We start from the raw sequence: 12903 nt of genomic DNA, 5'->3' as shown, positions 1-12903 counted from the left end.
GCAGGTAATAAAGAATCCCGGCGCGAGCTTAACAAATACACCATTTCCCCGGGTCCGAGGCCGCATTAGTGCCGATGGAGAATATTCATTCATAAATAAGTAATGGGGAGACGCTCGTGGGAGCATCTGGCTTCATATTAGCTGCCGCGCTAGCGCAACAATGAATCACGATAAAGAGGATTCATGAGACGTCTCATCCCGGATTAAAACCCAACACAAAGTGTTTGTGCCGCAGAAACCAATCGGAAAAGGTGGATCCAACCACCTGTGGTGCTCCCGGGGTCGACCTGGGAAGGAACGACTTGGGCCGATGGCGGAGGAGCGACTCCTCGCCGAGATAACCTGTCTGCAGATTAGGAGAGACGGGAAATGACACCAGGGAACAGACGGGTCGGATTATCCGACACTCTTCCGCCCGGGAAGGATCTCATCTCTGAGCCGCTCCAGGACCCCTGGTCGGACCCTCCGGGAGCGACTCTGAAAATTACCTGGCGAACGTTGACCGATGGACGGCAGATAAACGGCTGGATGTGAACGAGCTCCGACAGGAAGACGGGCGGCTAATTGGCTGCTGGAGGAACCTGACAAATCGGAGCTGGCGAGCAGCGGATTCGTTTCCGTGCGTGTTTCCATCTCCGGGTATTAACAGGAGCTCTGCATCCTAACGGCGGAACGTTTGATCATGTGACCCCGGCGCGGCCGGCGACCTTTAGCCGAGCCGTCCCATTCTTATTACCTGCGGGGTCTCACCTCTCCGTCTCTGTCCTCTCCCGCTCCTCCGCCTGAATTCCAAACCGCCTCTTCTTTGCCATCCAAAATCAATCCTCATTGATTTGCCTGCGCTCTCCGGAGCCGAGCCAAAAGAGGGGACAAAGGAGATAAAACCACGGGCGACTCCGGCGACCCGCAGGCGCTCGAGGATACGGCCTCGGGTACCAGTTTGATTCTATTTAAAGAGCTCAGGGGGAAATGTGGCTACTATGGAAAAACTGAACCTCAATTTACACATTTTTGGGCATTTTGGAGCAGATCTGTGGAGCAAACATGCTAAAAAAAGGATTAAGTGAATTTCTTTTTATTGTATGTATAAAGCTGGGGGGTCTAGCGCCGCCTATAGCTGCAGTACCCTGGTCGGGACGAATCGTGTCCTGTCTTTTACTGCTCACCTGTTACGTTAAAGCGGCCTCTAGCGGACGAAAGAAGAACAACAGCAGGAATGTTGGAGCATTTTTATGGTTTGTGTCGGGGGGTTTTCTTTCCCCATTTTGAAATTTGCCATAAACCAACAAAGTATGTACATGTTTGTCCTTTTTCGGAGAAAATTAATAAAAACATACAAAAGTGCGTACATGAAAAATGATTCAAAATAAATTAACACAGAAGACTTTGACACGTTCAGATAGCGAGACGCATTCGTTTTAAAAAGGAAATACAAACGGGATGCGAGTGAGTCCAGTATAAATGATCGAGACGAGGCAGAATGTCAGAATGAACCGGTCGCGGATCCGTAACAATACAAAAGTTGGGCGTCTCAAACAAAAGAAATCCATGAATGTAAAACATTTCGAAAGGCGTCGAAAGCAAAAACCAGGCTGTAACATTCGTTCCATCCAGCTCCTCCACGTGAACCTTTCATTCCACCTCTTAAGGCGTCAGAAGTTGGTTGAAATGAACGGTCGGCTGCTGCGCGTCTGAAAACGCCGTTTTATCTGAACAAAAGCGCACAGAAGTAACCCTCTGATCCGCCCGCCGGGTTTCTGCCTCCGCCACGCTGAGATGAGATTATTGCCTGGATACAAACACTTTTCCATGTCACTGCAATATAAAAGTGCACGTTTATATCGCACGTGGCCACACGCAGGAGAGTGGAGTCGACTGATATCCAGAGTTTGGCGTCTGCTGGTGTAAAACAGCGGATTCTTTAAAATAACAGAGCACCCAGGAAACGGATCCGAATCAGAAGGTAGCGTATAAATGTTAGCCGATACATCCAGGAGACATTCTCAAACTCGGAAATGTGGGAATGATGTGCAAAAATCAAGCTGAGGGACACGTCGGCGGCTCTCCGTACGAAGACTCTTGCATAGTTAACAGGTACATGCATTAGTGTCCACATGCTCTACTGCATTCTTTAGCTCCTCCCTCTGCACGCAACGCTTTCAGCCACAAAGACGGGAGGACTTTTGTCAGGCTACATTTTCTAAATGATGTCGAGTCTCGAGTTGCCTTCTTTGATCGTTTATGGATTATTGCTCGAATATTTGTTAGAAGGCAGAATAACAACAACATACTGTAGCGTTCTGTTGTGGAATAAACCAAATATGAAATGTTTGTGTGTGTAAGTGTGTGTGTGTGTGTGTGTGTGTTTAGTGTCTGAACAAACAGAAATAAAAGGAAGCTTCAATGGAAATTCTCCGCTTTGATCAGATATACAGGAAGCAGCAGCACGGCTAGCCCCGCGCTCGTTTAGCCTTTTTTAATGGATTATTAATATAATAAATGTACTAAACAGACAGAGTGTAACAGCTCGGTCTGGTTCCAACAGGAAGCCAGCAGGACGCGGTGGGCTTTGATCCAAAGTGCCATGTAAACGGTTCCGGTGCGAACAGGAGATGGAAAGAGCAGCTAAAGACGGCTCAGACAGACGGGCTTGGACCATCGAACGACACCGGGACTCCATCGTTTCCTGATCAGACCCAAACTCTGGCGCCAAAAAACCCCCACAAAGGACGACGGTTGGGTTTAATGTCGTCCTCGCGGAGCCGTTTAGTGACTTCCAGCCAACGACCGTCTTTAAACGGACCTTTCACGGGCTCTGATTCCAGCGTTGGGCCGGCAGGTATCAGGACTGTGATTACACCCGGGTTTCTTAGAAAAAGCAGCATTTACCGACAACAACCGCGTCCCTCCGCCGCCACGTTAGCGCTAACGACGCTGGCCTCGGCCAGATCCCGCCAACAACGGAGAGGACACAGGTAGCGTTCATTATCCCGGGAGCACAAAGCGGCGCCTGAAGTGTGGGGTCACAGTTCTGAAGGTCATCTGCAAACAGGCTAACGGGAGAAAAGACGAGCGCCGCGGCGGCGGCGGCGGCTCCCAGCACCAGGTGTGGAGCGGTCCTATAATTAAAAAGACCCGACGTGAAGGTGTCCGAGGCCCGTCCGTGACGCTGCTCCGCGTCTCCTGCACCCGAGATGACACCACGGCCGTCAGGTATTTACAAACGCGTGTTTCTATGTTCCTGTTCTGGGGAAAACTAGCTTCTCTAAAGTGCATAAGATGCAACAATCCTACCGAGTGATGCATACAGTCGGAGACTACGACGCGTGCTTTCACCTACAGCATTGAAAGGCGCTTGATTTCTATTCTGTCTGGCTGATGAGGACAAAAGACACGACATGATCTGTACAGACAGTAAATATATGCATTCAGATGTTCTTTAGGCTTCCAAAACCTTTGATTCCTTTAAGAAAACTGCTCAAGTCCTGATAAAAAACATTTCCAGTTGGAGAAGCACTCGAGTGAAACAAAAAGAAGCCCCAAACCAGCAGAGTTGGCTTTGATGTGGGCTCTGCTGATGGTTTAGACGAGGCTGGAGCGGCGCCGACGTCCGCCCAGAGACCTCTGACGCAGCCTTAAAAACGGGCGATATTAAAAGGAACAGACTCCGAATCTCTTCCGGGATCAATTATGCACCGGCTCGCTACATTTGACATAAATTCCCAAGCAGATGTCGCGCGTCGGAATGAATGATGGATGAGGATGACAGGAAACGTACGATCGAAACGTTAATCTAGAGAAAATATACTGGTTAGGGGCGGATCGGGCCAGCAGCTCCAGTTTGGGTCTAAAACAGGTCAAGTCACTGAGGCCTCGGCGCCGTGCGAGCAGGAGACGGCGTGTTGGACGACAGCTTCCGGGAAGAAGCCGTCCGCTCCAGAGGCTTCTTACCGTTGGCGGGAGATTTGAGACTTACTTCAGAAGTGGAAGACTTGGATTTGCCCAGCAGAGTGCGGCTGAGGGAGCCGGGGGGTTTGGAAGACGGCTTTGTTTCTCCTTCCTGCGCCTCAGCGGCCGCCGGCGTGGAGAGAGCGTCTCCGCTCTTCGGCCCGTCGCCGCCGCCGGCGTCCTTGGCTTGCCCGTTCTGCTTGCACGTCCTCTCGGAGGCCTTTCTCACCAGCGCGCTGCTCTTCCCGAGATCGGCCGAGCGGCGGCTCTCCCTCTGTCGGAGCGCGCTCCTGAAGAACGACATGCCCTTCTCCTCGGGTTTGCCGCCTCGCTGCTGCTCCCTGGTGGACACGCTGGGCGAGCGCAGGCTGGTGACGGAGGAGCTGCTGCTGGAGCTCCGGATCAACCTCCGCTCGGCTCGGCAGTTCTCCCCGCTCTTGGGCAGCGGGGATCGGGCTGCCGAGCTCCCTCTGAGCCCCTCCACCGTGGGGCTGCTGTGCATAGAATCTCTGCTGAAGCTCCTCTCCTCTAGTTTTCTCCGCCCGCTCGCGGCGCTCTTCTCGGCGGCGCCGGAGGTTTTCTTCGCCGCCGGCGAGGGCGAAGCGGACAGCTGCGGCGTGGAGCGCATGCACGGCCTGTGCTGCGGCGTCGCCTCTGCCGGGGGAGGCGTGTCCTTCTTTTTGGAGGGGGTCCCCGCCGGGGTGGAGGTGCTCTTCTTGTCTTTGTTATTGCTCACCTTCTTCCCTTTGACGGGGGTGCTGGAAGACGACTCGGAGGCCTTGAGGGTCGCGCACAGGCGCTTCTTGGGGGTTTTCTCTTGGGGGTTCTTGCTGGAACTTGTGCTTTCAGCCTTTGAGGCGAAGCCCCCGATGCTGCTCTTGAGTTTCTGCTCTTTGGGGGGAGTCCCGTGGGCGGCGACCGTGTTCTGGTCTATGGCCGTGATCTGGTTGTTGTTTTCCGTGGCCTCGTGTTTGCCGCTCTTCTTCTCCACCGGCGTGGGAGCGCGACAGTACATCATGTCGATGAAGCGTTTGTTGTCCGGCTCGCTCACGTTGCTCTCCATCGTGGATAACGGCGAGCGGCTGCCGAAGTAGCGCTCGTGTCTGCTGTAGCTGCCGAAACAGGACGTGGAGACTTTGTCGTCGCAGGACTCGCCGATCCTCTCCAGGGGGGGGGAGCAGCGAGAGTCGAGGGAGAAGCGCGACGGCGAGTTGGACCTCATGTTGAGCTTGGCGGCGAGAGACCAGGACGGTTTGATCCCGCTGTCGCTGAAGGCTAAAGGGCTGGCGATGGACGACCTGGAGGACAAGCTCTGCCGCTGGATGCTCCTCACAAAAGGACGAACGGTGAAGCCACCTAAGAACAGGACACGGAAAGAAGATGAGCCGTTCACTGACGTCTCCTTAATCTGTTATTTTCAATCTCCCTCTTTCGGTCAGTCTAGGTAAAAAAAAAAAAGAAAGTTCTGAAGAAGAAGAAGCCGTGTTTCACCATCATCTTCACTGCGTTCTACTGGAAACTCCACCGATTCTGCCAGCGACGCCAGCGACGTGCGCCTGGATGAGGCTCCCGAGGCCAGGCTGGCGGGCCGGCTGCCTGGTAACCTGTTGATCCAGTGGTCGCACAGGGAGGAACTGGTGGAGCCTGAGCAGAGACACAGCTCAAAAACACGGGAAAGAACCAAAACCCAGAACAGAAGCGAGAGAAATACGGACCAGCGACAGAGCTGTTCGCCGACCACGAGGGAACGGCCGTGCGCCTCTGGTAGAACAGGATGTAGGCCGTCTGCTGACACACGTCCTCGTCGGCCACTGGAGACACCTCGCTGTCATCGAAGCAGTACCACTGACCGTCGATGGAGTTCCTGCAGTAGGCTGCACACCAACAGGACCAGCATGTGTAACTTTGGTCTGCTTCCACGCCTCCGTTACCTGTCGCCGGCGTTACCTGTATAGTGGCCGCCGTGCATGTTTCCATGGTGATTACACACAGCGTACAGGTCGTAAAGGTAGTCGTTTGGGTTTCTTCCCAGCCCGTACGGCCGCCTCCACGGGGACCAGTGCGAGGGCAAGCTCCAGCTGCTCTGACTCCTCTTCACCACATGAGGCGCCATGTCCATGCCCATCAGCGGGAATCTCACCATGTTCTGCATCTTCACCCTGCGATCCCCCTCCTGACCCGCGGACACGTGTGAGCCAGACAGGCCGGAGGGGACGGCAGGCCGTGCTCCAGTCAACTCACTCACCTGTCGGAACCTCTTCAGGTGCAGTATGAGGACGTCCGGCAGCGTCCACAGGCTGAGCTTGATGCGGCCCTGCTGCAGCTGCATGCAGTGGGGGCAGCGCCAGGCGTCGTCGGGGGCCAACTGAAACACACGGCGCCCGTCAAACCACAACGCTTAGAACGACCAGCCCCACTCAGGGCGCGTGCTGCGTGTCCCCCCCTCACCAGGAAAAATAAATAAATAAACATCACAACTTTAACCGCATTAGGAGTCTAAAGCTGAGAATATGTGATGGACTCACAGGAAATACACACAGAAAATACACACAGGAAATACACACAGGAAATACACAGGAAATACACACAGGAAATACACAGGAAATACACATGGGAAATACACAGAAAATACACAGGAAATACACACAGGAAATACACAAAGGAAATACACAGGAAATACAAAGTGTAAGTTCAGAAGCATAATGATGCAATGAGGACGGCAGGTGTGAGGCACCACCGGCGTGCCAAGAAAAATCTGACATTTATAATCTGAAATCACACAGAAGATGTGTGTGCGTGTGTGTGTGTGTGTGTGTGTGTGTGTGTGTGCAGGGGGTCACCTGCTCCTCCTTGGTGTAGAGCTGGAAACACTGAGCCAGTGTGCAGGCCTGCGGCTGATGGTGTTGTTCCCTGTGCAGGTAAACGCTCTCAGCATCAGGAATGTACTCCTCCTCAGTGTGTCCGAACAGGCTGTGGAGAACATCCAGTCTGTTTAAATATCTAGAGAAACGCTGGTGGAGACGGAGCGTTTGTTTCCAACGATGCTTCCCGCTCTGAGCTGGGCGTCAGCACAGGAAGCTGCGGTCACCATCGGAGCTTTTTCACTCACTAGTCTTTGGTCTCTTTGTCCCACTCGACCACAATCTTGACGTGCGGCGGGCCGCCCTGTCCGCAGGACTTGTACGCTCTGCAGGGGAAACGGACGCAGGCGGTTAAGGAGCCATTTCACCGCCGACACCATCTCTGTGGCTGCAGGGCTGAAACGTGATCCTGTTCATTTAAAAACAGGGCCCGGACGCCGGATCCGGTTAATCAGAGGCGCCTCCGTGCGGCTCGTGTTGAGACATGTTTCAGCGTCGTCGTGTTCATGGGTTAAAGCCCAAAGGTGCTAAACTGGCACAATAACAGGCGGCGGGTCGTGTCGGAGCACGTCGCCTGAGCCACCCAATGAGACCAACCGGTTGGATGTGTGTCAGGAGAGGATTAAAGGACAAATCTCCACCGTCACCTCTCATCCATCACTGGGATCAGCCCGGAATCGAAGAGCACAGACTCACCTGTCGACTGTGGGGTGGCACAGAGGCCGTTCGCTCTGAGGAAGGAGGTAGGTGATGCCAACAACACCCACCACCCGGAGACTGAAGGGTCCCACCTGCAGAGACAACCCCAAATCATGTATCCTCCACACAAATCTCACCAAAAGCTTCAGCACTCGAGCCTCCCCCCCTACCTGGATGTAGACCCCCGGCCTCAGCAGGTGGCGCATCTTCTCCAGGATCTCCTTCTGCAGGGCGTCCCAGGTCACCGTGCGGTCCATGTAGAGCACAAACGGCAGCCCAAACCTGCACACACACACCAGAGGTGGTCGCTGTAGCAGACGAGCGGGATGGTTCGGGTGACCGCCAACCTCAGACCTCCTGATTGGATCACCTCTTTCCTTGGTGGCCACTACAGGCTCTGTTACACACCAGGAGGATCATTTTCTCAGGTCCCATGTTTTTGTTCGGTGATGAGCTCAGCGGCGTCATTGCGCCCTGCATGAACGACGGAGACCTGCTGCTTTCTGGTCCGTACTTCAAGTTGTTATGGTTCAGGTTCGCCAGAAGACTCCCTGGGGAAAAAAGACACCCACGCAGGCACAACAGATAAGAGTCTAGAAGCTGTCTGTGAGGGTCTGGCAGAGGTGTTTCCCACCTCTTTTTGTGCGCAGGTATTCCAGCTTGAAGGTCTCCGGCGTCTCAAAGGCAAATATGGAGTCGCTCTCTTGGATGATGTCCAGGTCGTCGTCGTCGTCGCAAAACGAGCGATGGAAACCGTCGTAGTACATTTCAGTCAGGACGAACTGAAAGGGTGGGGGGGGGGTGTTCGGGAAAACACGCTAACGTTAGCGTTTCTCATCCTCATTAATATTTACTGAAGGTGTCTCCATCCTGCCACTTTTAATCAATGTTAGCGCTCGGCTGTTGTTGCAGCCCCCAGGGTAGCTGTGTTGAAACATGTCTGACAGTCCAACTGTGCACTGAGCCCACCTCTCTCACACACACACACACACACACACACACACACACACACACACACACTCATATATTCACTCACAGTTTCAGCACTAAAGAGTACAGTGGCTCTGGGACCTGACTGTTACGGCAACAAAGTGTCACTGTGTCGGCCCCTGAGCTGATAAAGAGACAGGAATAGCACCTGGTCCACTGGGATCTTGGTCTCGCGTGACACGGCGTCTCTGAGGCGGTACACGGTGCTGTTGAGGGGCACGGCGACGCCGATCCTCATGCAGTGAGAATACTTCCCCTGGTAGACCACAGTCACATACAGGGGTCTGGAAAAAGACAGTTCCGATAAGCAAAATAAGGCAGGCGGCCGCCTTCTGCTGCCCCGTGGCCGCTTTGACATGAATTATGACATCACGTCTCCAACTTTTATCACCTCGGTTCTGTTGGTCAGAAAACCTCTACAATGAAAACACACTTGAAACTGAAAGTGCACACCCCTCCCACATCGGTCAGCCACGTCACATTCCTTCTTTTGTAACCACACACACACACACACACACACACACACACAAAGATTTATCAGCACACAAAAAGAATGCCAACTTAAACACAGGCTGCTGATCAAAGGGAAAAAGCTTCTCCTTGCTCCAGTACCCAGACTGTATAAACGGTTGAGGGACGATAACCAGACGTGTAACAACATGCAGCCTGCTGCCACAACTCACCGTGTGTGCGGCAGTGGGATCGGTAAGGAGATACAGAGGAAGGGTTCAAAGGTGTTGCTCTGCTTTTGGCAATGTGGACAGGTGAGAGAAGACCTTCACAGACCAAAACAACTGGTGTTAATGGACAAACGATCAGACGGCCGAGCAGAAATATTTGAAAAATCAAGTTATTGGTTCCAAAGTGTACCTGTACTGGGCCTGAAACAGTTCTTGTACAAATGACCCAGCAGAGAGAGGGGGAGATGGCCCCTCTAGGCTTTGGTCATCTTCAATAGGCGGCTGAGCAAATGCAAACAAAAAAAAAGGAATTCCTGAATATTTAACAGTGAAATAAAAGCCTTGTTTCACCCACAGTGCAATACTGCGTTCTTATTTTATTATTACACTGTTATTACTGGCTGAAGCAGTGGACTGCTGCGGCGCCTGAACGTAGCTGTGCGAGTTCATGTTGCTCGTTAATAATAAAAAGTGATATGAGCCAGTATGGGTCAGCTTCACCTTTATAGGAGGCCTGCTGTTGACCGTGTTGATGTCCTCGTGCACTCTGTCCAGCAGCCACAGGAGGAACTCTTGGGCATCGTGCTGAGCGTTCCCTTTGAACTGCATGGCGTTCTTTGACACGGCGTTCTGAAACAAACGCATCACAAATGCCAGAACATGTCACCTGGAAACATCTGCTAGGCAGCGTTGACATTCATGCGAGTGGTAATAAAGGCAGGCAGACCGGCGCAGACCCAGTAGGACACACAGAGCCGGTGAACGTACCTTGAAATCCCTGCTGTGCTGAGGGGTGTACTCAAAGGTCCATAACGCCCGTACCAGACCCGACAACTGCTCCGTGACCTCCCCCTTGGCCAGAGGACCCTTCTTTTGCAGATGCACACCATTTATCTTCGGCTTGACCTCCTCCAGCTCCTTGTCCTTGTAGTGTTCCAACACCAGGTACTCGGCGAAGAGTTCAGTGTTGCTGAGGCACTGCAGGATCGCGTTCATGAAGCAGGTATTTCCATGGTTCTTGAGGCCTGACACTCCAGGAATCCTCTCTCCACACAAGAAGCCCCCGAGGTCCCCATCATCCACGGGCGGCTCTTTACCTCCAGGTCTATACGTGGAAAACCCCCCATCATCTTTGTCGTCCTCCGTCTGCACTTCAGATCCGAAGTGAGATAAGGCCGTCAGTGTCCTCAGGACTCTGCTCATGAAGCTGCCCACGGAGCGCACCGAGCCCCTCCTGAACAGCTTCTTGCTGAAGCTCGACTTCTTGTCTTTGGCCGCAGCTTTGCAAGACATGTTTAGGGTTTTTCTAGGTTTCCAATCTCTAGCCGCAGATGAGCAACTCAGACGGAGGAATCGTGAGGATGCAGGGCCACCTCGCCGTGTGCTGCCTGCAGCTCCATTTCAAGACATGCAGACAGCAAGACCGACGACTATTTAGCGTTCAAAGTCGCGCCGTGTGTAGTGTTGTAACCGAGCTCAGCTGATGGTGTCATCTTCACAGAGGTCTCTTCTTTTAAAGCGTGTGACTGTAGGTAAAAATCACGGCTCAGCTAACCTCGGTGCACAATGTCGCCCATTATATTGGCCGCGATCCGTTGCGTAAATAAATGAGCAGCGGAACGTCGACATCGTTAAGGTCAGTCGTTTAAACTGTCAAATCCGTGGCTTATTTGAACGAATCGACATCAGCAACGTCGAGAGCAGAAGACAGCAGTGCTAGCTGAGTTAGCTAACACTAGCGCTGCTAGCTACAATAACAAGACCGCCACGAACAGCAGTAGTCCCTTTAGGCGTTTCGTCCGAGTCCCAAACACACCGACGATCCGCCATGTTGTGCGGGTGATGATGGAAACAGTATGGAAGCGGTTCCGAGTTCGAATAACCCCACGCTTCTCACATATTTGCAGGGACATTCGAGCACATCTATCAATTAGGAGGATCGTTTTACTTCTTCTTCTTCTTCTTCTTCTTCTCCCCGTTTTGCCTGTGTTGGCATGTTGCGCCTCGCGTTTTACTGTAAACGATCGCCTCCTACTGGACTGGAGGTAGAACTGCAGCTCTGCAGGACACGTGATAGCCGCTATATTACAGTTTAATGCCATAATCTGTTCAAATAAATAAAAAAAAACAGTCCTTAAAATACCTGTTGTTGTTTGACAGCGTATAATTTGGGGCCAATTGTATGTGCAAGTGTAACCTGTCGTTTAGTAACCAAATATTTTGTTTTTTTTTAAAAATGACAACAGATATTGGGTAATTAATTCATTTTCACTAAAGTAAATCATATTTTACCGGGCAATATTTAAAGAAAACAAAAACAATCTATTAAATTGCAAAGTTCCCTCTTCTGCCTGTGAGAGGCGCATTGAACACAAGGGGAAAAAAAGTGTGTGCATGTGTGTGTGTGTGTGTGTTGTGTGTGTGTGTGTGTGTGTGTGCATGTGTGTGTGAGAGAGAGAGAGAGAGAGAGAGAGAGAGAGGATGGCTGTATGAATCAATATTAAATTAACTTAAACTCTGGTCAGGAAAAGAGACCATTTGAGGTTAATTATCCATCATCCATCCATCCGTCCATCCATCCATCCATCCATCCGTCCATCCATCCATCCATCCATCCGTCCATCCATCCATCCATCCATCCATCCGTTCCTTTGCCTTGGATACGCTCGTCACATCGATGGCCACATCCAGCATTGTGGACAAAATGAGCCTTGATTTTCTCGAGGACGTTTGCTTTGTGTTGTTGGGAGCTGATTAGCTGCTTGTTTTTGCGGAGCAAACTGCCGATGGAGATGTAAACACGATGTCACGGCAGTATTGTTGCTGTGTAGAAATCACGCACGGTGAAATATTGCACTCAGCGCGTGCACGTGAGCTGTGAATGTCATGTCCTCAGACGTCTGACGGAAGGCGTGGGTGACTTTGTTCAACTGTTCTGTTGTTTTTAGCGTTAACCCACGAATCCGAATGGTGGGATCAGAACATCCACGAATGGACACGTGCACATCGACACACACAGGTGCACATGTCAATTCAGCCATTTTAAATACATCTCCGTCATCCAATTATGGTGTAATTTACCATGAGCTGGGTCATGTTGACCTTTGACCTGCCTATTCTCTGATTTGATGAAGTTTTTCCGACGCCCTCAACTTATTAAAACCGTCGCTCCCAGATGGTCGAAAGAGGGACGGACGGATGTCCTGATTCCAGTGTCTGAGCGACCTTTGGTTGACTCAGAAGTGTGATTGGATGGTAATGAAAATGCTGCCGTGGCGCTAGATTAAAGTTGGAAATGACTCCGCCAGAAAATAGACCCACCTGATTAAAACACGACTTTCCACTCTCTCATCACGTCGGCGGGTTCTGCGTCTGTCTTCGGTGGATCCTCCGGTTGTTGTTCTCCTTCCACACTTGGTGCGCTCGGGGGCCAGCTGGGGGAGATTCTATGAAGATGTGTCCATGGAAACAAGGAGACAAGGGTCACACATGTCTCTGCTCCAAGCAGGGAAAGCCTTCTGTTCACTTTAGCCGAAATCCTGTAAAAATCCCTTCGTTCTTCCCTCCTCTGATCTTCCATGTTGGAGAAGATTTCAGAAGGACAACAGTTAGATTCTGATCCTGTCGTCACCCCCCCCCCCCCCCCCCCCCCCCCCCACACACACACACACACACACACACACACGCACGTCAGTCCCAGTTGACACACGCGTGCTTTAATTGGC

General features: G+C 52.0%; 1 protein-coding gene across 2 annotated transcripts; it reads right to left on the bottom strand.

Moving 5' to 3' along the window:
- Window positions 1-1214: 1214 nt before the first annotated feature.
- On the bottom strand, window positions 1215-11150 carry usp31 (ubiquitin specific peptidase 31). Of its 2 annotated transcripts, XM_057014476.1 has the most exons (16): window positions 9947-11150; window positions 9680-9808; window positions 9369-9460; window positions 9182-9274; window positions 8647-8782; window positions 8143-8290; window positions 7879-8059; window positions 7679-7790; window positions 7506-7600; window positions 7058-7135; window positions 6789-6918; window positions 6194-6313; window positions 5896-6121; window positions 5664-5822; window positions 5440-5592; window positions 1215-5304 (listed from the first exon to the last, which is right to left on the bottom strand). In XM_057014476.1, the coding sequence occupies exons 1-16, from the start codon at window positions 10469-10471 to the stop codon at window positions 3863-3865; spliced, it is 3819 nt and encodes a 1272-aa protein (XP_056870456.1). In that variant the 5' UTR covers window positions 10472-11150; the 3' UTR covers window positions 1215-3862. The 2 variants fall into 2 exon arrangements, with proteins under 2 accessions (XP_056870456.1, XP_056870455.1); XM_057014475.1 differs by having other exon boundaries at window positions 5896-6313.
- Between the last annotated feature and the right edge of the window lie 1753 nt (window positions 11151-12903).

Source organism: Takifugu flavidus, chromosome 18 (assembly GCF_003711565.1).
Source record: "Takifugu flavidus isolate HTHZ2018 chromosome 18, ASM371156v2, whole genome shotgun sequence".
NCBI lineage: Eukaryota > Metazoa > Chordata > Actinopteri > Tetraodontiformes > Tetraodontidae > Takifugu > Takifugu flavidus.
This window is presented reverse-complemented; position numbering and strand designations above follow the sequence as displayed.